Here is a 22,264-nt window from a genome sequence, read left to right on the forward strand (position 1 = left end):
GAAGAAACATCAGCAATTTTACACAAATTTATTCAGAAAATAGAAGAGTAAGGGATACCTCCTAATTCATCTTACAAGGCCAGCATCACCTGGATAAAAATACTTGACAAGAATGTCCTAAGGACACTGCAGACCAATATGCCTCCTGATCAAACAGCCGTGAACTGCACTCCGCAAAGTAAGACATTCCAGAGCTGGTGCTTTAACCTTTAAAAACCAGCCCTGCCCACTCTGAGACAGAGAGCCATGTGCATCCCACCTGACCTGAGACTAAGGCGGCCGGGGGGTCCTGTGTTGGGGGGAGGGACCCACACAGCACGGCGGGGCAACGGAAGAGCTCAGAGAATGAGTGGCCACTCAGAGACACAGCCGAATCTGAAGCTGCGGGTCTGGGGGGATAGAGCGCTGACCTCGGGGGGCACCCAGCGGAGCACGAAGGGGCAGAGGAGTGTGATGGATGCAACATACTCTCACACGGTTAATTACAGATGTACGCTGAGGACATAAGTCAAATGGGGGAAAATATAAAAACTGGTAAAGCTGGGTAAACAGCATAGTGGGGCTACTTATTACTATTTTTGCAATTTTTCTGCAGGTTTGAAATGATTTAAAATCAAAAGTTAAACAGCATCTCAGAAGGCGCTTTTGTAGAAACTGACGTGCTGATTCTAAAACTGCCATGCAAATGCAAATATAGAACTAGTGGCCCAGTGCACAAAATTGTGCACATTAAAAGGGAATTAATTAGAGGAAATATTTTAATATTGCTATTTGCCCTTTCTCTATAACAGAAGTGTCAGAGATGAAAGAAATTAGTAAAATGTATATGAAATCTCCCTCCTGTCAGAGTCTGGGGCGCGCCATGGAACCCAGAGTCAAGTCCCCGCCCATCCGTGCGCACCTCGAAATCACAGGAGACCCATACCCAGCCGTCTCAACCCCCGTCAAGCCCCGAAAGGCAGGGGGCATGGCCTCAGGTCCCCCAGCCCCGGCAAGAGGGTGCGAGGGCACAAGGGCATGGCGACCATTTGCATATTAGCTCTTTATTATATAGGCTAGCCAAAGCAATTCTGAAAGAGAACAAGAATGATGGAGGATTCACACACCTCACTGTAACACTCACTATAATGTTACAATGACCAGGCGGACAGGACCGGTCCAGACCTGGCAACGGAGACTCGGGGAGAATGCTGAGCCTTGGAATTACTCGGTTTGTGAAGTAAAAAAGAAGAGGGCTCAGAACTCAGCCCCAAGAAAGATTCCTGTTTCCCAGAATTCGATAGTTAACGTAACTTTTAGTTGTGCAGAAGCACTGTGGGACCCACGGCTGGCCCAGGCAACACCTCAGGCAGCAGGGCCTGATGGCCAGGCTTCAGGGAGCACCTGCCCTGCACCACCCCACCCACACCCACACCCACACCCACACCCACACCCACACCCACACCCACACCCACACCCGCCTCCAGGCCACCAGGCTGCCACCCGGGTGCATGGGCTCTGTAACTGTGAAAAGGAACCACTCTCTGGAAGAGCAGAGGATGAAACCCACACGTGAAATAGGAAACGACCCCGGGCATTGCGCACCGGCCTGGGTGAGCTATGATCCCCATCTCTGAACCACGTCTGTGGGGAACAGCCTCTCTTAAAGCTTCTGTTCTCCATACACACACCCCCGCCCCCCACCCCCAGGGGGCGGAAGGAAACAACTTTTAAATGGTGGAAGCTCCCTGAGCCTTTGAGGATTTCCACCCCCCACATCTCCCAGCACACGAACGGATGTCCCGCAAAAGCCGTGTCCACGGGGCCGTGGGGCGGCGGGCAGCAGGTGGAGGGGCAGCGGTGGAGGGGCCGTGGGGCAGCGGTGGAGGGGCCGTGGGGCAGCGGCAGCGGGTGGAGGGGCAGCGGTGGAGGGGCCGTGGGGCAGCGGCAGCGGGTGGAGGGGCAGCGGTGGAGGGGCCGTGGGGCAGCGGCAGCGGGTGGAGGGGCAGCGGTGGAGGGGCCGTGGGGCAGCGGTGGAGGGGCCGTGGGGCAGCGGCAGCGGGTGGAGGGGCAGCGGTGGAGGGGCAGAGGGGCAGCGGTGAGGGGCCGTGGGGCAGCGCAGCGGTGGAGGGGCAGCGGTGGAGGGCCGTGGGGCAGCGGCAGCGGTGGAGGGGCCGGGGGCAGCGGCAGCGGGTGGAGGGGCCGTGGGGCAGCGGCAGCGGGTGGAGGGGCAGCGGTGGAGGGGCCGTGGGGCAGCGGTGGAGGGGCCGTGGGGCAGCGGCAGCGGGTGGAGGGGCAGCGGTGGAGGGGCCGTGGGGCAGCGGCAGCGGGTGGAGGGGCAGCGGCGGAGGGGCAGCGGCAGCGGGTGGAGGGGCAGCGGTGGAGGGGCTGTGGGGCAGCGGCAGCGGGTGGAGGGGCAGCGGTGGAGGGGCCGTGGGGCAGCGGCAGTGGGTGGAGGGGCAGCGGCGGAGGGGCAGCGGGTGGAGGGGCAGCAGGTGGAGGAGCAGCGGTGGAGGGGCAGCGGGTGGAGGGGCAGCAGGTGGAGGGGCAGCGGCGGAGGGGCAGCGGCGGAGGGGCAGCGGTGGAGGGGCAGCGGTGGAGGGGCAGCGGCGGAGGGGCAGCGGGTGGAGGGGCAGCGGTGGAGGGGCCGTGGGGCAGCGGCAGTGGTGGAGGGGCAGCGGCGGAGGGGCAGCGGCGGAGGGGCAGCGGTGGAGGGGCAGCGGTGGAGGGGCAGCGGCGGAGGGGCAGCGGTGGAGGGGCAGCGGGTGGAGGGGCAGCAGTGGAGGGGCAGCGGCGGAGGGGCAGCGGGTGGAGGGGCAGCAGGTGGAGGAGCAGCGGTGGAGGGGCAGCGGGTGGAGGGGCAGCAGGTGGAGGGGCAGCGGCGGAGGGGCAGCGGCGGAGGGGCAGCGGCGGAGGGGCAGCGGCGGAGGGGCAGCGGGTGGAGGGGCAGCAGGTGGAGGAGCAGCGGTGGAGGGGCAGCGGGTGGAGGGGCAGCAGGTGGAGGGGCAGCGGCGGAGGGGCAGCGGCGGAGGGGCAGCGGTGGAGGGGCAGCGGCGGAGGGGCAGCGGGTGGAGGGGCAGCGGTGGAGGGGCCGTGGGGCAGCGGCAGTGGGTGGAGGGGCAGCGGCGGAGGGGCAGCGGTGGAGGGGCAGCGGTGGAGGGGCAGCGGGTGGAGGGGCAGCGGTGGAGGGGCAGCGGGTGGAGGGGCAGCGGTGGAGGGGCCGTGGGGCAGCGGCAGTGGGTGGAGGGGCAGCGGCGGAGGGGCAGCGGCGGAGGGGCAGCGGTGGAGGGGCAGCGGTGGAGGGGCAGCGGGTGGAGGGGCAGCAGGTGGAGGGGCAGCGGCGGAGGGGCAGCGGCGGAGGGGCAGCGGTGGAGGGGCAGCAGGTGGAGGGGCAGCGGCGGAGGGGCAGCGGGTGGAGGGGCAGCAGTGGAGGGGCAGCGGTGGAGGGGCAGCGGGTGGAGGGGCAGCAGGTGGAGGGGCAGCGGTGGAGGGCTGAGCCACCCGGCCACTCCTGTCTGAGTTCAGAGCCCACAGCAGGGAGCCCCACCTGCGGACTGTACATAGGACAGCCCGCCACCTGCTCGCTGTCCCACCTCCCCTAGGTCCGTGGCCGCCGGACGTCTCCTCAGGAAACTGCCCGCGGGGAGGCCCGGCCCAGGCCTGGCCCCGAGATCCCAGGACGCAGCAGAGAGCTGGGAGCGGGTCTGTGTCCAGCCACTGTTTTCCTTTCTGTCTCCATCTGGCAACTTCCAGAGACATCACAGAGGCGTGGTCAGTCCACGGAGGCAGTCAGGGGGGAGAGAAACCTGGGCCGCAGGAAGCCGGCTGCCCCGTGTGCTCGGCTACAAGCGCACCTGCCAGCAGCTAGCGGTCACGCAGTTACCGCAGGAACAGCCCCTGCCCCAGGGGAGTCTGTCTGAGCTGTAAAGCCACTTAGCCATGGGACGCCACCATGCACCACAGCTGATATGTCAGGAGGAAAAACACTACCACACCACCCGCACCTGACAAAGGAAATGCAAAGGTCCAGCGTCCGTGCAGCTCCAATGAGACAGACGGGGACAGAGCTCGGGGGAACAGTGCCAGGCAGCGGCCCAGGTGACTCAGCCACACGGCAACAGGCAGCTGCACTGGTCAGCGCCGCCCTCCCAATACCAGAGACGGGCGACCACCAGGCTCCGCGTCTCACATTTCTGGCAGCTGAGAAGCTCAACATCAAACTGCTCATCTACCCAGTTCCCAACTCTCAGACGGCCTCCTTCCTGCTGCGTCTTCCCGGGGCAGAGCGAGCAGGACCCAGCATTATGCCGGGGAGCGGGGGAGTGGGGGAGCGGGGGAGAGGGCCGACCCTTATGCCCAGGATGGGGAGAGAGAGAGAACGAGATCAGGGCCCCCCTTAGGACCCCCTCCTTAAGGCCCTCGCTACAGGACAGTCCCACGGTGGGGAGAGGGGAACTTAATTCTTCAAAATATGAATTTGGGGGGAAACGCCACCCACAGTAGCAGTGAGACATTCCGCACACAGCGTGCAGAGAGGCGCACACTCCGTCAGGGCCCTGGGCTGCGGCCCGCAGGGACCTGCTGGTGGAGGGAGTCCTGAAGCGGACCTGCAGGGCCAGGAAGCTCCCGTACCACAGAGGCCACGGTCCACTCGCTGACCCCCGTGTGGCCACTCACTCGGTGGTGCCCGAGGGCCAGCCGTCAATGTGGAGAGCAGCCCAGACCCGCGCTTACACAAGTATGAAATCCCTTCCAGAGGAAATTATGTAACAATTCTACCTAGAGGACATTCTAAAACTCCTGCAAATCAATAAGGAAAAGACAGATATCCTAATGAAATATGAACAAAATACAGGCCATTCTGGTTATTTGTGGTGGTTGTCCTATATAATAAAGGCTAATATGCAAATCAACCATCAGTCAGACATCCCCCGAGGGCTCCGGGACTGCGAGAGGGTACAGGACGGGCTGGGGGGACCCCCCCCCGGGGACCCCCCCCCGCCCCCCACTGCATGAATTTCATGCACTGGGCCTCTGGTCCTCTATAAAGAAGCTGTAAACACTGAATTAGCAAATACTGAGCCATGGCTCCCAGTGGAAAAACAGACAGTTTACTGCAAGTGGTCCCGACGTCTCATCAGCCATCACATCCCCTGTGTCTGTGGCTTCTGCTGTGTCACTGACGCTGCACTCACGGCCAGCGGAGCTGGGCCCGGGCCCGAGGCAGCTCATGACAGCGCCCTCCAGGCAGCAGCCTCGGCCTCTCCCCCAGGAGCAGGGCTGCACTTCCGCACCCGCTGGGGCCATTTCAACAGCAAAACCACCACCAACAGCCTAACGCGAAGCAGACCTCCAACAAGAAGGCCCGCCTCCGCGGGGACCCCGCTGGGCCGAGCGCTCTGCACATGCCATACGTGACCGTGACCGTGAAAACAGCCGAGCACGGGCTTGGGGTTGCAAAGACACTGTAGTGAAGTAACAGAATTTGCAGGCATGAAATCCTCAAACAAGGAGGGTAAACTCTATGTGAATGGGCAATTCTATGGATATTAAACCAATAAAAACATGTTCTTCACCACTTACTGGTCAAATCTAATGTAAAACTACTCTAAGTCACTACTGGACACCTGAGTCATTTGGCACCATTTGAAGTTCTGGGAAACACGGGTGAGGACAGTGCTCTGCTGGGGGCTAGGGGCAACCTGGTCGCAGCGGGGGTGCTGCCGGCAGTTCCAGTCCCAGGTCTCCGACCCCTGAGGTCTCTCGCCCACAGGACAAGGAGGCGCTGGCAGATGCCAGTGAGCAGACTCCCTCACTCGCAGGCACACAGACGCCGGGGCGGGGCGGGCTCCCAGTGCAGTGAGTGCTGTGCACACATCTGTAAACACGACAACAGCCTGCATGTAGCAACTGAACTTCCAGATTGGAAATCCTCCTTACCAGCCTCTAAAATATGAACTTATGGGCTACTTATAAGATACCCACATAAAACGGATGCCAAGAGGCTGGGGGACAGTGGAACAGGAAGAGGAAGAGAAGTCTGCAGCAAATGCAAACAAAGAGAAAACCGGGGGCAGTGTCACTCTGGCAAACTAAACTCCAGGGGAGAAGCGTTCATAGGGACTTCCAGACAAACACGGCCAAAGCCATGCAGCCTCGGGCCTACGGGCCTGACGCACACGCAGGCCCCTTTAAAACGGACAGCTGGTGGGAACTGGCAAGGCCAGAACGAGCATGATAGCTTTCACACATTTCCAGGTATCTGTAACCCACGTGACAAAGAAAACAGCCGGTTTTAGTAACACGCTTCACACACGTGATCTACTGTGTAAATCAAGGTATGTGTGGCCACCACCAGGAAACAGTTATTTGTTGAAACAACAGGACATGTTCACAAAAACTGAACATATCTAATTGGTCACAAAGAACACCTTTACCGAATTATCAAAAGTAAAATACACCCCAAGCTCACTGATAAAATTCAACAAGAACAGGAAACTGAGAGCCTGTATCCCTGGGCCCAGGGGGATGCAGCCAAAGTGGATTTGTTTGAAATAAAAAATGACTGATAAAAGTAATGTTTTAGAAGTCAGTAACATAAAGAGTTAAAACTTACAAAACAGTGTAGGAATCTTAAGTATTCCAGGAATCACACACACCGGAAGGGCTCAGTTACAATGACTGACCAGACCAACTACTGGTGAGTGCGTGCAGCCCCCGAAACCCCTCCCCGCCACTGGGAGTGCAAAGGGCACGCCCCCTCGAGGGAAGGCGTATCTCTCACAGCACAGCATGCACAGACCCTGCACGCCAGCAGTGCTACCCCGAGGCACTTCCCTAGCAGAGATGCTTACACGTCCACAGACCACCGTGTGAGAAGTCCATCACGTTCATGCCAGCGGGAGTGGGTGCCCCGCGGGCCCAGCGTCCAGCAGCACTGTCCAGCAGGACACAGTGCCCTGCTGACACACACAGCCTGATGCTTCTCGAAGGCAATGCCCTGTGCAGGAAGCCAGGCTTGTGTGGCTCTGTGCTGTGGCTGTGTGTCTATGAAGTCCTAAAACACATAGAACCGTCCACGGCAGAACACCACCAGAACGGTGGCTGGCAGGGGAGGAGGGGCGTGGACTAGGAGGTCACCTGACCTTCCAGGGATGGGACTCTCTGGGCCTGGCCAGGGTTGGATTGCAGAGGTTTCTGCATTGGTTGGACCTTGTTAATGGAATACTTAAGATTTGCGCATGTCATTGTCTGTAGGTTAACTCACAAATGAAACAAGAATGTTCAGATATGGAACTCGTTAATGGCTTCCTTGCTAAAAAGTTCCAGGGAGTGCACAGATATCTGCACCTTGTGAGGTGAATAAAAAGACAGCCTGCTGGCTGGAGACGGCGGGAAGAAGCAAGAACACTGGCAGGGGAAGTACCGTAAATGCCAGGGTCCAGGTGGTAGGTTCCGGACTGAATGATCCCTATAAAACTCTTTCTACTTTTCCATTTGTTTGAAAAATTTCAAAATAAATGTTAGAGAGAAAAGGACATTTTAAAGCATGAAAGAAGTGGTCCTTGACAATTCAATTAAATATTAATTTTTCTCAAATTTATCTAAAAATTCATTGCATTTCCAAGCAAAACACTATCAGAATATTTCAAGGAAATTAGGATGTTCCTTAATAAGACACATGAAAACCCATATAATTATCGACAAATAACAGAAAATTTAAATTTCTATGTTATCAAGTAGATGAATAATTATTAAAAATCACTGAGAAACAATGTAAGGGCAACAGGCAAGGACTATGAAGAGACACCGCCAGAGGCAGGGGGAGCCTGGGGGTGTGACGCCGAGCACTCAGGGTGACAGGGTGACAGGTGGCCAGCACTCAGCGGGACAGCGGGACGAAAGGGAGCGGGCAGACAGACATGGGGCTACACTGGGGACAAGGAGACGCGGGTCCTCTCAGGTGCGGCAGGGAAGCGACTTGTGCACACGTGTGCCCTCCAGGCTCTGCTCTTCAGAGTCCCCGAGAGAGACTGTCCACGTTCCAGGGCACAAGGCCTCGGGGCTAATGAGGGCGTGGACATGCAGAACGCCCAGTGCAGAGGCGGGCGCCCCGTGGGTGTGGCCAGGGGGATTTAAAATGTACTGACAGCTAACTATCCTACCACTCATGCAAAAGAGGGAGCAAGTGGTGCTGTGTCTCTTGGGCCCACATGTGTACCCAGGGCACAGAGGCCGCATCTGCACACCCACCTGGCCACGGGGCCTGGGCACAGGCCCGAGGGCCAGGACTGATGAACTGTCACTCTGCCAGAACTGCCCGAATTATTTTGACAAATGTGTTGATTTGATCCATAATTTAAAATGAGAAGAAAATAAGTGTAAAAATATTGAATTTTTATATAAAACTTATGTAAATGCATTTGATATTTATACATTTATTGAATTACATTATAATTACATATAAGTCATATTTGTATACTCCATAACAACGGTTGCCAACCGGTGGTCCGTGAGGTCCGAAAGGTGGGCGACTGCTGCTCTACAAAATACTGTTATATACTTATTATGTAAATTAATTAATGATACAAATAAAGAAAAGAAAAACTCGTTCGAAATGACATATCTTTTCTAAAGCCTCATAGATGTTCCCTTTGTGCAACTTCTTTCCTCACGACGCACATGCGTGATGAAGGAGCAAGGCGTGGGCAGGGCCCTGAGCGCAGCCCCTCCCCCAGCTGCTCTCCGCCAGGCACCTGCTGTGCTGGGAGCCTCACCAAGCCCACTGCTGGGCCAACGCTCCCGCGGCACCAGGGGGCAGGGACACACAGCGTGTCCCCTCAGAACACTGCGGTGCAGCCGTGCCCTCCTGTGTCGGGGAGGCAACGAGGAACCCCCCACTGCAACCTCACACAGGCCTGCCGAGCCATCCTCAGGCCACGCTGCGAGCATGGGGTCCAGAGGGGACCCCACGGTGCACCCGTGGAAAGGCGGTCCCGGGAAGGCCTGAGCGCACGCCCCTGCAGACCTGGCGAGGCTCTGAGCCAGGGCTGTGCCGGGAAGCGGGCCGGGCCGGCTCTGGCTGGGCGGTGCTGGGTTTCAGGGGGAACGGCCTCCCTGGTTCCAAACGCATTTGAAGACCAGGCTGGTGCCCGCGGCCGGCCCTGCGTGGATGCTCCACCAGGCGTGAGGGGGCCACAGAGATGAAAGGACCCGGCAATCTCTGTTTTTATGACATTTTTCCTAACACCAACTGGGACAGGCCATGGTTTCCCAGCCCACAGCAAACGCATTGCCATCCTCGAGTGACGTCCGGCCAACTTCCAGCAAATTCCGTAAAAACATGTGCTTGCTGGATTTAAACCTGGATTCTTACATAACGGAGCCTCAGAGAAAGAATGGTTTCAGGAAAACAGATACTTACTGAAAATTATGGTTTGGGCTGTGTGTGGGACCTAAAAAGGAAAAACGGGCATGTTATTAATGCTTCATGACTTGGAACCAAACTTCTTTCCAACCCCGCATCGGTGAAGGCGCAGCAGCGCAGGGCGCCCGTGGGGAGCTGCCTCAGCCGGGCCCTGGCCCCTGGAGCCTGTGCCCGGGGCGGGGAGCCACACCCCGGAGGGCGCCCTCTGCTGGACATGCTTTTATGTGGTTTTGTTGTTGTTCATCCTCACTCGAGGATATTTTTTCCATTGATTTTTTTCAGAGAGAGTGGAAGGGAGGGGGAGAGGCAGAGAGAGATAAATATCGATGTGAGAGAGACAGCCACTGACTGCCTCCCGCGTGGGGGCTGGGATGGAGCCTGCAACTCAGGTCCCTGCCCTTAACTGGGGATTGAACCTGAGGCCCTTTCGTGTGAGGGCAGACGTTCTAACCGCTGATCCACACTGGCCAGGGCTTTTGGACCTATTTTTGTAGTTTTCACCGTCTTGCTCTTTCTCTCTCCGCATCTAACCTTGATTCACAAGACCCATTTTCCTAATCGGTGACAGAGAGGCTGGGGCATTCCAGGGACCTTCTCAAAAGGGGGATGCGAGGGGGACACCCTCCTTCTAGCCATGTACCTCGCACAGAGTTCAGAGCTGTCTTCACGCTGGCTCCCCCACCCCTGCCGGGCCAGGGGTCTGTGGGCTGGTAGGTGCCAGGCCTGTGGGGGCTCAGGCTGTGTGGGGGCCTCCCGCAGGGTGACTCTGTGGCCTACGACCTGCCCGCTAGCCCGGGACTATGTCCTGCGTCCAGCGTGTCCACCGTGTCCCTCCCTTTTCCTACTAGTGCGAGGGGCAGGGCACGCTGGCCCGGCACGCTGGCCGCTGGCCCGCTGCCGGGGTGTGTGCTGTTTCCCGCTGCCAGTGACTCTCCCCCGGTGGCTGTGAAGCGCCCTCGCTGCAAAGCAGGCCCAGCCTGTCCCCACTCACCGAGCCGCACGAACAGGACGCCGGTGGCAGTGATGGTCTTCATCCCATTGGTGGCCACGCACTGGTAGTAGCCGGTGTCTGTCGTGTCCAGGTCCTGGATGCGGAGCCGAGAGCCGTACTCCGTCTTGCGGATGATGACGCGCCGCGGCTCCTGCACCACCGGGGCGTCGTTCTTCAGCCACCGCAGGCTGGGCGGCGGGTGGCCGGCCACCTTGCAGTGCAGAGTCGCCGTCTGGCCCTGGACGATGGTGATGTTGTTCACCGGCTCCAGGAAGTTCAGAAAGTAACCTGCCAAGGAGTGTCACACAGGAGCCGGCTCAGGCGGCTTCAGTGCCGGCCGCCCGCGCCCCGCCCCCGCCCCCAGCCCTGGGCCCGGGCGCGCCCCGCAGGAACCGTCCTGGAACGTTGCCGAGAACACGGGCGCGGGACCAGAGCCACGGCTGGGACGGAGCCTGCGGCCCGAGCACGCGTCACCCGACCACGCAGGGCCTTGTCTGAGGGGCTCTGCTTGGAGGCGCCCGGCTAGTGCCCACTGCTGAGCCCGCGTCGCGCTCCCGCCCGGAGGAAGCTGGGCTGGCGCCGGGGATTTCTCCACGGGCCTCGAAGCCTCTCCCAGGACAGCACTCAGCACCATTACAGAGCGCTGAGCATCTTCAACAGTGAAATCACCAACAAAACGTGGAGTCTCAGGACTCCAGGCCCTGGGGCCTTGTTAGCAGGGAGTGGACAGGCTGGCAGTGCTGCCCCTCCCGCCCCCGCTGGGCCGCGTGCAGCTGCTACTCAGGTCTCCGCTCCGCATGCCTGTGAGCGACAAGACGTGCGGAGTGTGGACTTGGGGTTACAAACACTCTCCAGGCAGGAGGTGAACACCTAATATGAACCACATCTTATCTCACTAACTTACGATGCACATTCGCGCTCAGAAAGCCCATCCCTCCTCTCGCCACCCAAAGTCGTCCTCAGAGCAGCCAGCCACCGGCCAGGCAGGCAGCCCGCCAGGCTGAGTGCGCCGACAGCTCTGGCCACCAGCCCAGCTCAGGGGCAGGAAGAAGCCGTCCAGGGCTCACACCCTCCAGGGAAGTACCCAGAACACAGATGGGGGTAGGGGGGTAGCTGGAAACACTGCCCTAAGCTCAGCGGCAACACAGGCCCTGAGGAGCCAGAGGGGAGTGTGTGCAGGGCAGGTGAGGTGTGCAGGGTGGTATGTTTGGGGGTGTACACGTGGTGGTGTGTGTGCATGCGTGCGTGTGTGTGTGTATGTGTGTGCATGTGTGTGTGCATGTGTGTGTGTGCGCGCGCACGTGTGTGGTGTAGGTCAAGGGCTGGGGATTATTCTCTCTTAAGATAAACCCACACGCAGCCCTGGCCGGGGCTCAGTTGCTTGGAGCCTTGTCCCACGCACTGAAGGGCCTCGGGTTCCATTCTGGATCTGGGCACATATGGGAGGAACCGACTGATATTTCTACCTCTCTCCCTTCCTCTCTCTCTAAAATCAATAAAAACATATCCTCAAGTGGGAATTAACAAAACACACACACATGCTAAAATTCCATTCACATAAAAACCCCACAAGATTAGAGAGACAAGACATCAATCATCAGGGGATGGACGCACTTCAGACAAAGCTGAGATAACAGCTCAATCTGAAAATGACTGTAAAACGAGTTCATGTTCTGAATCTTTTGGCTTGATTTCTGGCTGGCCCCTAATTCTTTTTTAAAAATAATGTGGAAAGATGGCATGTCTCTGTTATTCCTGATTTGACTGGACAGACAATGATGGCATTCCTAGTGGGCTCTCGGGTACGTTTCACAGGGTGTGACAGCCCCTCTCATGCTGAGGGGGTGGGGGCTGAGGGGGAGGTACCTAGGGGGTGGAAGGTTGTGAATTTCAAGTCAAAAGGACGGCTTCCCTTCACAAGGGAGACTGGAGGTATCTGTCTGGAGAGGTGTCACTCATTCACACTGGTTATTATGTATGATTATTATCTATAAGAATAAAAGCATAATATGGAAGGATATGCTAATATCCTTCCGAATGTCCTTCCAGATGACCTTTCGGATGAAGTCAGGGCTGTGAAGGCTGAGGTAAGCTGCTGGCAGCTGCGAGGGCCGAGGCCCTTGCATGAATTTCGTGCACCGGGCCTCTAGTCTATATATAAAAGGCTAATATGCAAAGTGTCCCCTCAGGAGTTCAACCCAGAGTTGGCTCACTCGCTATGATGTGTGCTGACCATCAGGGAGCAGCACAGAACAAAGGAAGGCCCTGGCCAGCAGCCAGAAAACCCTGATTGGCCCTGATTGCCGGCCAAGCCTAGGGACCCTACCCATGCATGAATTTCGTGCACCGAGCCTCTAGTTGTTAACAAATATCCTTAGGTTCTGCCTTGCTTCCTTCCTAGCCAGCCCACTTCTCATGCACTGAATTAAGCATTGAAGAGAATCCTATGGATGACACAGAGCAGGAAGGTAACTGAAATGTCAATGACAACCCCCTGAAGAGACCTTCCATGCCCGCGGTGACACTGGACGGACGCTCTTCATTAGCCCAAGTGCCCCTGCCACTCTGCAAGCCTGCGTCTTGACACGAAGTCCACTCAATCGGACAGTCTGTGCCATTGCCGGTGCAGCGTGCGCTGTAGCTGGTGCAGCAAGCGCCATTGCCGGAGCAGCCTGGGCCGTCGCCGGAGCAGCCTGGGCCGTCGCCGGAGCAGCCTGGGCCGCCCGACAGAGGATGTGAACACAGGTTTCACTGCGTCTGGCCAGAGCCACCTTAGAGAGTTTCACACGAAGCACTTTCAAGGTGCTTAATATTAAGGTCTTTGTAACACTGAATGCCCACGAGGGAATATAGAAGAGTCGGCAGGTTGTAATTTAAAACAGCAAATGACATGGTCAAGTCACAACACTCTCTCCTTCGGCATTACGCTTAGTTTTGATTCTCACCCGCACATGGGACAAGCCACGGCTACTGAACGGTACGCACGCTTCAGGCAACGACAGGTGTGGGGGTGTCCCGAGCCGCAGGCCCAGGGGTCCGGAGGGCCAGGCACATGGGCTCTGCCAACTGTCATCTCACCCGGGGGCCGGCCCAGACCCCTCCCCCCCCCCACAGCTGGGCATCTCCATGGATCAGTTAAATCCCTTGAAAACCGTAGAAGGGCTCTTCCTCATGTGGGAGAGACATGAGTCTGGGAGGGGAGGGGAGGCAGGCTGGTGGCAGAGAGGACGACCAGGAGGTTCCTCCTGCACATGAGCCTGGGAGGCCCGGACTGTCTGTCTGATCCCGAGCAGCCCCCCGCGACTTCTCCAGTCCCCTCTGTTCCCACGCAGCCTCCTCTGACCCGGGGCTACCACGTGGACAACTGTGTACGTAGGCTCCTCTCCGAGGCGCATGCTTGGGCACGGCAGCCGGTGCCAGCCCCTACCGACCGGGGGCAGCCGTGCTGCAGCCCCAGCAGGCTCGGCTCAGAGAGGCCAGCGGCTCCCCACGGAGGCTGCAGCAGGAGCAGCTGCAAGGACGTGCTGGAGGCAAGCTCCTGGCAGGGCGACTTCACTGTCACAGGCTCCTTGGCCTGCGCGTGTGCCGACCCGCAGTGGCAGGGGAGGGGCAGGGGCAGGGGCAGGGGAGGGGCAGGGGCAGATGGCGGCTGCAGGGCTGGGGCCGGGTTAGGCAGTGAGTCCTGATGGGAACGGGGCTCCCTTTGATAAAAAGGTGGGAACCAGAGAGGGCGATGGCTGTGGACATTACCAACGCCCTGGCCGGGCAATGCCGTCTGGGGAGGATGCCAATGTGAGGCCGGGACTACAGGGGCCGGCCGGCCGGTAAACGAGGGGCCGCGCTGAAAGCCTCCTTCCCGGAGAGCCTGCCGCCCTCAGCTTCCCAGCCGGGCCAGGCAGCCCCCGTTTCCTCCTAACCGAGCCGAGGCCCCTTCACACGGATCCCTTTCCCTCTCAACTAGAGGAACACTCGCGGAAGCCACGCTGTCCTCGGTTCCTGCACGAAGGAGGATCCGGAGAACTCGCTGCCCCGGGGCCCTCAGCACCCTTCTCCCCGCACTGTCTGGCCCAGCGGCTCGCCTCTGATGCGCACGGAGTCACCTGGGAGCCACAGGAAGGACCCGCCTGCGCTGGTCCCCTGGGTCCCGTCAGTGCCTGCGCCCGAGCTCTGCTCGAGGGCCGAGGAGAGAAGCAACGGGGACAGCCAGCACCAGTGCCCAGCGGCCACCGGAGGCTGCCCAGCTGGGAGCGCCCCGCTCCGCCCCACCCCCACCACTCCACACCGCTCCGCCCCGCCCCGCCCCGCCCCGCACCACACCGCCCCGCTCCGCCCCGCCCCGCCCCCACCACTCCACACCGCTCCGCCCCGCTCCGCCCCACCCCCACCACTCCACACCGCTCCGCCCCGCCCCGCCCCGCCCCGCACCACACCGCCCCGCTCCGCCCCGCCCCGCGCCACACCGCCCCGCTCCGCCCCACCCCCACCACTCCACACCCGCCCCGCTCCACCCCGCACCGCCCTGCCCCACCCCACACCACCCCGCTCCACCCCCCCCCGCCCCGCTCCACCCCGCCCCGCCCCGCTCCACCCCGCCCCCACCACGCCACACCGCCCCGCTCCGCCCCACCCCCACCACTCCACACCCGCCCCGCTCCGCCCCACCCCCACCACTCCACACCGCCCCGCTCCGCCCCACCCCCACCACTCCACACCCGCCCCGCTCCGCCCCACCCCCACCACTCCACACCCGCCCCGCTCCGCCCCACCCCCCCCCCTCCACACCCGCCCCGCTCCACCCCGCACCGCCCTGCCCCACCCCACACCACCCCGCTCCACCCCGCCCCGCCCCGCCCCGCCCCCACCACTCCACACCGCCCCGCTCCGCCCCACCCCCACCACTCCACACCCGCCCCGCTCCGCCCCACCCCCACCACTCCACACCGCCCCGCTCCGCCCCACCCCCACCACTCCACACCGCTCTGCACCGCACCGCCCCACACCCGCTCGCACCACACCGCCCCGCTCCACCCCACACCGCCCCGCTCCGCCCCGCTCCACACCACACCGCCCCGCTCCGCCCCGCTCCACACCACACCGCCCCGCTCCGCCCCGCTCCACACCACACCGCCCCGCTCCGCCCCGCTCCACCCCACACCGCCCCGCTCCGCCCCACCCCCACCACTCCACACCCGCCCCGCTCCACCCCGCACCGCCCTGCTCCACCCCACACTCGCTCCGCCCCGCCCCGCTCCGCCCCGCACCACACCGCCCCGCGCCACACCGCCCCGCACCACACCGCCCCACTCCACACCGCCCCGCTCCACCCCACACTCGCTCCGCCCCGCCCCGCTCCGCCCCGCACCACACCGCCCCGCTCCACACCGCCCCGCTCCACCCCACACTCGCTCCGCCCCGCCCCGCTCCGCCCCGCACCACACCGCCCCGCACCACACCGCCCCGCTCCACACCGCCCCGCTCCGCCCCGCACCACACCGCCCCGCACCACACCGCCCCGCTCCGCACCCCCATTGGGCCTTGATGGGCTCCTTCGCCTCTGACCCACACTCAGAGCGATCAACGCTGCGGGTGGGTCTCACGCCAACTTCAACCGCAGCTCCTGACCTAGGCTGGTGAGTGAACTGAGACTTCAGAAAGGAAGGAGGAAGATCCTGGAGAAGAGCTCCTTCATATCCATGGCATCGCGCTTCTGGGATTCTCTCCACCTCCCACACTGCCCCACGGAAGGGAGGGGAGGGTCCCTTGCTCTTCCTAAGACACCAGCGTGTCCCTCATGGAGAGTCGGCGGAGAACACCTGGTCTCGGAGCGTCGATGCTTCTCAGGGCCAGTCTCTGCCACAAGATCACCTTCTCGGGGGTGTTTCCTGCCGCTCCCCCCCAAGCAGCCCCCACGCCGAGCCTGGCCTACGGCTGTGGAAACATCACATCTGCTAAATTACGACGACTGACGTACACTGAGCCATCACGAACAACACGAGCCCTGGCCGGGGCTCGGCGGTTGGAGCATCGTCCCATACTCCGGAAGGGCTGCAGGCTCATCCCCAGGCGGGCCGGTACGGAGGCAGCCAGCTGATGTTTCTCTCTTCTCTCCTCTTTCTAAAATCAATAAACGTATCCTCAGGTGATGAATTAAACGAAAAGGGATGATGAATGTTACTCTTCCAGGCTAGTTTCTAACATTCAATTTAGAATCATCCTGAGAAGTCCCATGAGCCCCGAGTGTGGACGGAGCAGCTGAGACGGCCTCCTCGCGGCCTGGGAGGCAGGTCCCTCTCCAGTCCAGCCCTCGGCTCCAGAGGGCCGTCCCCCCCACCCCCCCTTCAGTTACTAGTTACTTCAGCCAGCTACCTAGTCCTCAGCAACTGTCCTTGCCGCTGGCCGAACCGGTTTTATTTCTATTTCCATACAAGTGGCTTAAGGCTTACAAGAACACTACCGGATGTCTACATATTGTACTAATTTCTTCTTATCGCTGTAACGAAGTAGCATAAAGCGACACCGATTTATCTCACAGCCTGGAGGCCAGAGTCCTCCGGTCAGGCGGCAGGGCTGCTGCCCCTTGGGGCGCCCGCCGGGAGGTCTCCCCGGCGGCCGGGCCTCCGCCTTTCCTGCGTCGCTCCAGCCTCGGCCTCTCCCCTCCGGCCAGTGACTGGTCCCTGCCACCCTGAGCGGGGCCTGTGGGATGGCACCGAGCCCGCCTGCACCATGCAGCATCGTCTCCCATCCCAAACCTTCCGCTAACCCCATCGCTTAGCCATCTGAGAAGTCCGTGTCGGGCAGGTGACACACAGGTTCCGGGGACCAGCACGCCAGCCTCTGGGAGCCCGTCCCTCTGTCCGGCGTGCACGTCCCTTTATCCTGTCGCTTCACTGAACTACCCGATTGGCTGCAATCGCTTCTCAGGTCATTGCCTTGGACTTCTGAGGTCGGCATCTTCTTCAAATAGCAATCCCATAGCCGCTCGCTTTCAAGCCCACGCCGCTCAGAGGGCCTTCTGCCCAGCGGTTTTGTTCAACAGCAATTCTTTTATATTCAACCATTTAATGCTGAAACGCTGCAACTTGCAAATATACAGAAAATACAGATATTGGTATAATAGCACCCATGTTCACAATATCAAGATTTTATGCAAATGTTTTACCATATTTGACTTCCAACACTTAAAGAAATAAAACATTCCATAATGTAACTAACACCGCTTCCCTTACTTCTCCCTCCCTCTCCAGAGAGCAGTACACACTATTCCAATCATGGCTGAATTACTACTTTGTTTTTAAAACTTTCTCCTGAAAGAACATCTTTGCTAGTTGCTTTTTTCACTCAGTCACCTTTGGATTTATCTATGTTGATGTAGTTCACTTATTTTAATTACCAGGGGCCCGATGCACAGAGTAGGCCTCCCCCCCCCCCCCCCCCCCCCCCCCCCCCGCCAGCACGGGCTTCCCTCTGGCCGCTGGCAAGCACCAGGGACCAGGGCTTCCCTCGCAGCCCCAGCTTCATCTGGAAGGTTGTCCGGTCTAATTAGCATATTACGCTTTTATTATTATAGACTGTATAATAGTCCCCCGTACACCAACCACAACTTTTTTATCCATTTTCCAATCGAGGCGCAGTGAGCTGTTTGCACTCTTGCTGGCACGAGCCCGTGTCTAACGGCCCGCGTCTGAGGGCTCCTCTGCCGGCTCTGGGAGTGGCTCCTCTGCACAGCGGCCGGCATAGCCTGGTCAGCGGTGCCTGGTGCCACTCACATCTGCCGAGCCCGGTGCGGCAGCCGCTCCTGCAGGGCCCCCGTTGGACCGATGGCTCGGTGCAGGCGTTCTGTATACACCCCGTAAGATGAAGCTGGTCAACTGCGTTGTTCCAGTTTTTAATATGCTTTTCTATTCGTTTCAATGAGATCCATGTCATCTGCTTGTGTATCTACCAACTGGCTGTGAGACCCGTGTCAAGCTGAGTTGCTGGGTGCAATAACTTCAGGTTTATGACTTCATCTGGTGCTGATATCACCGTTAAGGCTTTTGTCTAAAGGACTATCTTGTCTGATGTTAATGTAGTACTTTTGGTTAACCCAGGACTACTCTTCATTTTTAATTTTTAAATCCTGTTTATGATTATACATAACACGTGAATTTTACAAAACAACATAAACTTTAACATAGTTTGCGTCTATGTGTGAATCGATCAGTTTTTTAAGTGATGAGTTTTGCTTTCAATGTGTTTATTTTGCCTCTTGATTCTTCTTTCCTGTTTTCTATTGTTACAGCTTCGAGCTTCTGCTTCCCATGGTCATTGTTACTGATGACTTTCACTATCAGAGCCACTGGGACTCGCTGACTGGTGACCAGTCCTCTCCTTGTCAACACCGCCTGGCTCCCTCCTCAGTGCCCCTGGCTCTTCTGGTCCCGCACCTCCTTGGGGCGGGGGGGGGGGGGGGGGCAGGGGGGCGAGGACACGAGGCTGGAACACGGTGTGGGTGTAAATGCTGGGCCTCTCACCCTGAAGCAGCGCCCAGCTGGGCAGGCACCCGCGGCCGCACGCTGCTGTCCTGGTTCCCGCACTTCCCGCTGCCTTGCGGGGCGCTGACCTCCCCCTTCTGTAAGGGCCACTTTCCATGTCTCCCTTTTCTCTCTGCCGTTTCAGGGTGTGCTGCGATTTACTTCCCTTTAGCCTCCTCGGGCCTCAGTGCCGTCGCTGCAATCCCCACGTCTGATCTGTGCCTTCCGTCAACAGCATACACTTCTCTGCCAGCATCTCAGGAAGTGCTGCTTCTCCTCTCCCCGATTCCCCGTTGAAATCTCTACACACACGCTGGGCCTCCTCCTGGCTCCTCGTCCCGTCACCCACGCTGCATTCCCTTCTTGGTCTTTAGCTGGGCACCACCTGCTGCGCTTCTCATTTTGCCGACTGTGATTCTGTCCACGGGCCTCTGGTTCCTTCCCAGCCCACCTGCGTTTCTCCCTTGGTTTTTAATCCTCCGGCCTCCTGTTCCTGACCTCCGCACACGGAACCCCGACCTGCAGACACGACCGAGCAGCCCAGAGGAACCAGGCCTGGTGACTGAGAGCCGGCCTCTATGGGTGCGGCCAGCACTCCATGGGGTCGGAGAGAGCGAAGTCTCCCCCTTTAATCACCCCAGAGGGTCCCTTCCTCCCAGCAGAGAACGGGTAAGAACTGCGGCTGCTGAGTTCTGCCTCTGCCCCAGGCCACTGCTACTCACCCCAGGCAGTGGTGAGTCCCGGACAGAGACACACGGGGCGGGGGGGGACGGAGGCCTGCCCAGGGACCACTCCTGCTCCCGGCAGATCAGCGCCCACTGACTCTTCACCCGCCGCTGACCGCCCACTCACTCGCCAGCTGGCCAGGTTACTCACGTGTGAGGTCTGAGGGGCACGGAGGCCTCATCTACGAAGAGAAGCAAGGGCCCCGGGTTTTACTCTAATCGGTGGCAACGAAACACACAACCTGCGTGGAAGGGTGGTGACTGGAGACCCTGAGCCACAGGAGGCCACAGAGCTGCTCCCCCTGGGCATGACCAGGTCAACCCACCGTGGGGTGTGGGTCTGGTGGTCTGCACAGGGCCAGTCACATGAAGGAGAGGACGCTGCTTAAAGGAGAGCAGCAGGGGCAGGAGGAGAGGGTGTGAGACAAGAAGGGGATCAGAGGATGAGAAACGGAGAGCCGCGTGGCCCTGAGGTGGAGAGACGTGCCGAGCCCACCGCACGTGGGGAGGGCACTGGGCGAGCCAGCCGTGTGCTGGGTGCAGTTCTGGTCCTGGAACTGTGAACGGGACCTTGTTGGAAACAGGGTCATTGCGGTTGCCATGAAGTTGAAATGAAGTCATATGGGGCCGGCTCCAATAGCTGGTGTCCTGTAGGAAGGACACGTGGGCCCAGGCACACAGAGAAGAGGCCAGGTGACAAAAGACAGAGGGGAGGGGTGCTGCCCAGCCAGGCGGCAGGGGTGGCCAGCCACAAGGAGAGGCCGGGCAGCTCCTCCAGGAGCTACAGGGGAGCAGCCCTGGGCGTGGGCGCCCAGCCTCAGGACACTGGGTCTGTGGGGCTTCGCTCTGGCAGGACTGAGGCAGGGAAGGAGACTGCCCCAGGCTCAGGGTGACACTCACAGCCTCACAAAGGGACAGGGACATCGTGCCCCGCCCCCAGTAGCTGCCATGAGACAAGCAATGTGAATAGGCCGTGCAGCACTGTGCACCGCGAGCTGAGAAGGAAGAACACCTGCCTGGCATCACTTCAGCAGGTACCGGTGGCCGCAGTGGCTGCCAGGTGCCACAGCGCTCTCCTGGCTGCGGCTTTGGTAGCAGGAGCTACCTGGGGGGAGAGGGGGCACTTGGGAAGATGAGCTGGAGAGGAAGGCCTGGCAGTGGGCCCAGCAGGTGCGGCCCCACACGGCGTCCAGGCCCTGTCCGCGACCTCAGTGCTGCGCATACTTTGAAACCAGCCCGTGGGTTGACGCTTTCTCCCAGGGCCATTCCCTCTGTCCACCTCGGAGAGCCCCAGGGCCTGCAAATCCACAGCGAGCAGGTCGGGGCGCTTGACCAACGGCCTTCACCTCCAGAGTAGCACAGCCAGAGCCGAGCCCATGGGAGGCCTGGCCCAGGAGGTGGGGGAGGCTTGGGGCCTCTGCACGCTCTGCCGGCTACACCACGCAGGGGACACGCAGTTGGGAGGCGCAGGGCCAGGCTCCAGCTCCGCCGGGCCACGTTCCCATCACAGAACTAATGCCGTGTCTGCAGTTAGGGTGCTGGTCTCAGTTTTACCCCATCAGCCACGGAGACCTTCATCTATACCAACCTCTCTCTCTCTCTCTCTCTCTCTCTCTCTCTCACACACACACAAACACACACACACACACACACAACTTCCATAATAAACCAGATATGCACCCAACACGTATGCTAATCGATCCACATCCTACATGAATGGGGAACCTGCTCTCAGGAGGCAGAGGACAGGCTTCGTTTCCATGCCAACACGGTGACCTCTGCGGTCGCTGCTTTCTCTGTCCATTCAGATGCCCTGAGGTCACCTGGAGCTGCAGCCGCCCTCCGCCAGGGGACGGCGCCCTCCCTCCAGTCAGCACGAGGGTCAGCGAGCGGGCATGTGCAGGCTGCGGGCGGACAGCACCCCGCAACGACCCCCGCCACCAGCACGCCTGTGCCGCGTCCACCAAACGCGGGGTGGGAGCATGTGCATGGGAACAAATGAGTAAACGGTTTCCAGGCCAAATGCATGCTTTTGTAATAACAATAAAATACTGTATCTAATGTAACAAAACTGCTGCTAAGTGCCCAGCCCGTTAGCACAGCCCCGCAGCTGGCATCGCACGTCTGCCATGCCCGCGCCCTGCGAGGTAGGCTCAGGTCTCTCTCAGAACCCACCGCACGTGCACACCAGGGGCTCAATCCTGGTCCCGTGCATCTGAGCACAAATGCCCCTTCCGCTGGGCACCAGCTCCTAGCCCCTGATCTGCTCGGCAGGCGGCACCGTCACCACCTGCGCTTCACATAGGCCCCGCCCGCAACGGCACTGGAGGAAGCAGAGGCTCATGCCATCCATTCAGCCGGCATTACTTTAATCTATGATTTAAGTCAGGCAGCACCCTCCCAGCAGCTCTGTCAGCAGGAAAGCGCAGGGGTCGGCGCCTGGCACCGCCTGCAGTCTGTCACTGAGGGTGCAGGGGAGGCGGGACCCCAGGAGGAGGCTCCCAAAGAACCAGAGAACTGGTGCCCAGGAAAGCATGGGCCCCTGGGGCTCTGGGGCTGCTGAGGCAGCCATGTCTGGAAAGTGATGGACATACAGGCAGCGACCACCATTGCAATGACAACAAATGGC

General features: G+C 60.0%; 1 protein-coding gene across 1 annotated transcript in view; it reads right to left on the minus strand.

Moving 5' to 3' along the window:
• Positions 1 to 22,264, minus strand: part of ROR2 (receptor tyrosine kinase like orphan receptor 2) — a 195,027-nt gene that overhangs the window by 17,667 nt on the left and 155,096 nt on the right. The window contains exons 3-4 of the mRNA XM_036302401.1: positions 10,398 to 10,685; positions 9,404 to 9,434 (exon numbers count right to left, since the gene is read on the minus strand). Of these exons, the coding sequence (XP_036158294.1) occupies positions 9,404 to 9,434; positions 10,398 to 10,685 (319 nt within the window). The remainder of the gene's footprint in view (positions 1 to 9,403; positions 9,435 to 10,397; positions 10,686 to 22,264) is intronic.

Source organism: Myotis myotis, unplaced genomic scaffold (genome assembly GCF_014108235.1).
Source record: "Myotis myotis isolate mMyoMyo1 unplaced genomic scaffold, mMyoMyo1.p scaffold_m19_p_31, whole genome shotgun sequence".
NCBI classification, from domain to species: domain Eukaryota; kingdom Metazoa; phylum Chordata; class Mammalia; order Chiroptera; family Vespertilionidae; genus Myotis; species Myotis myotis.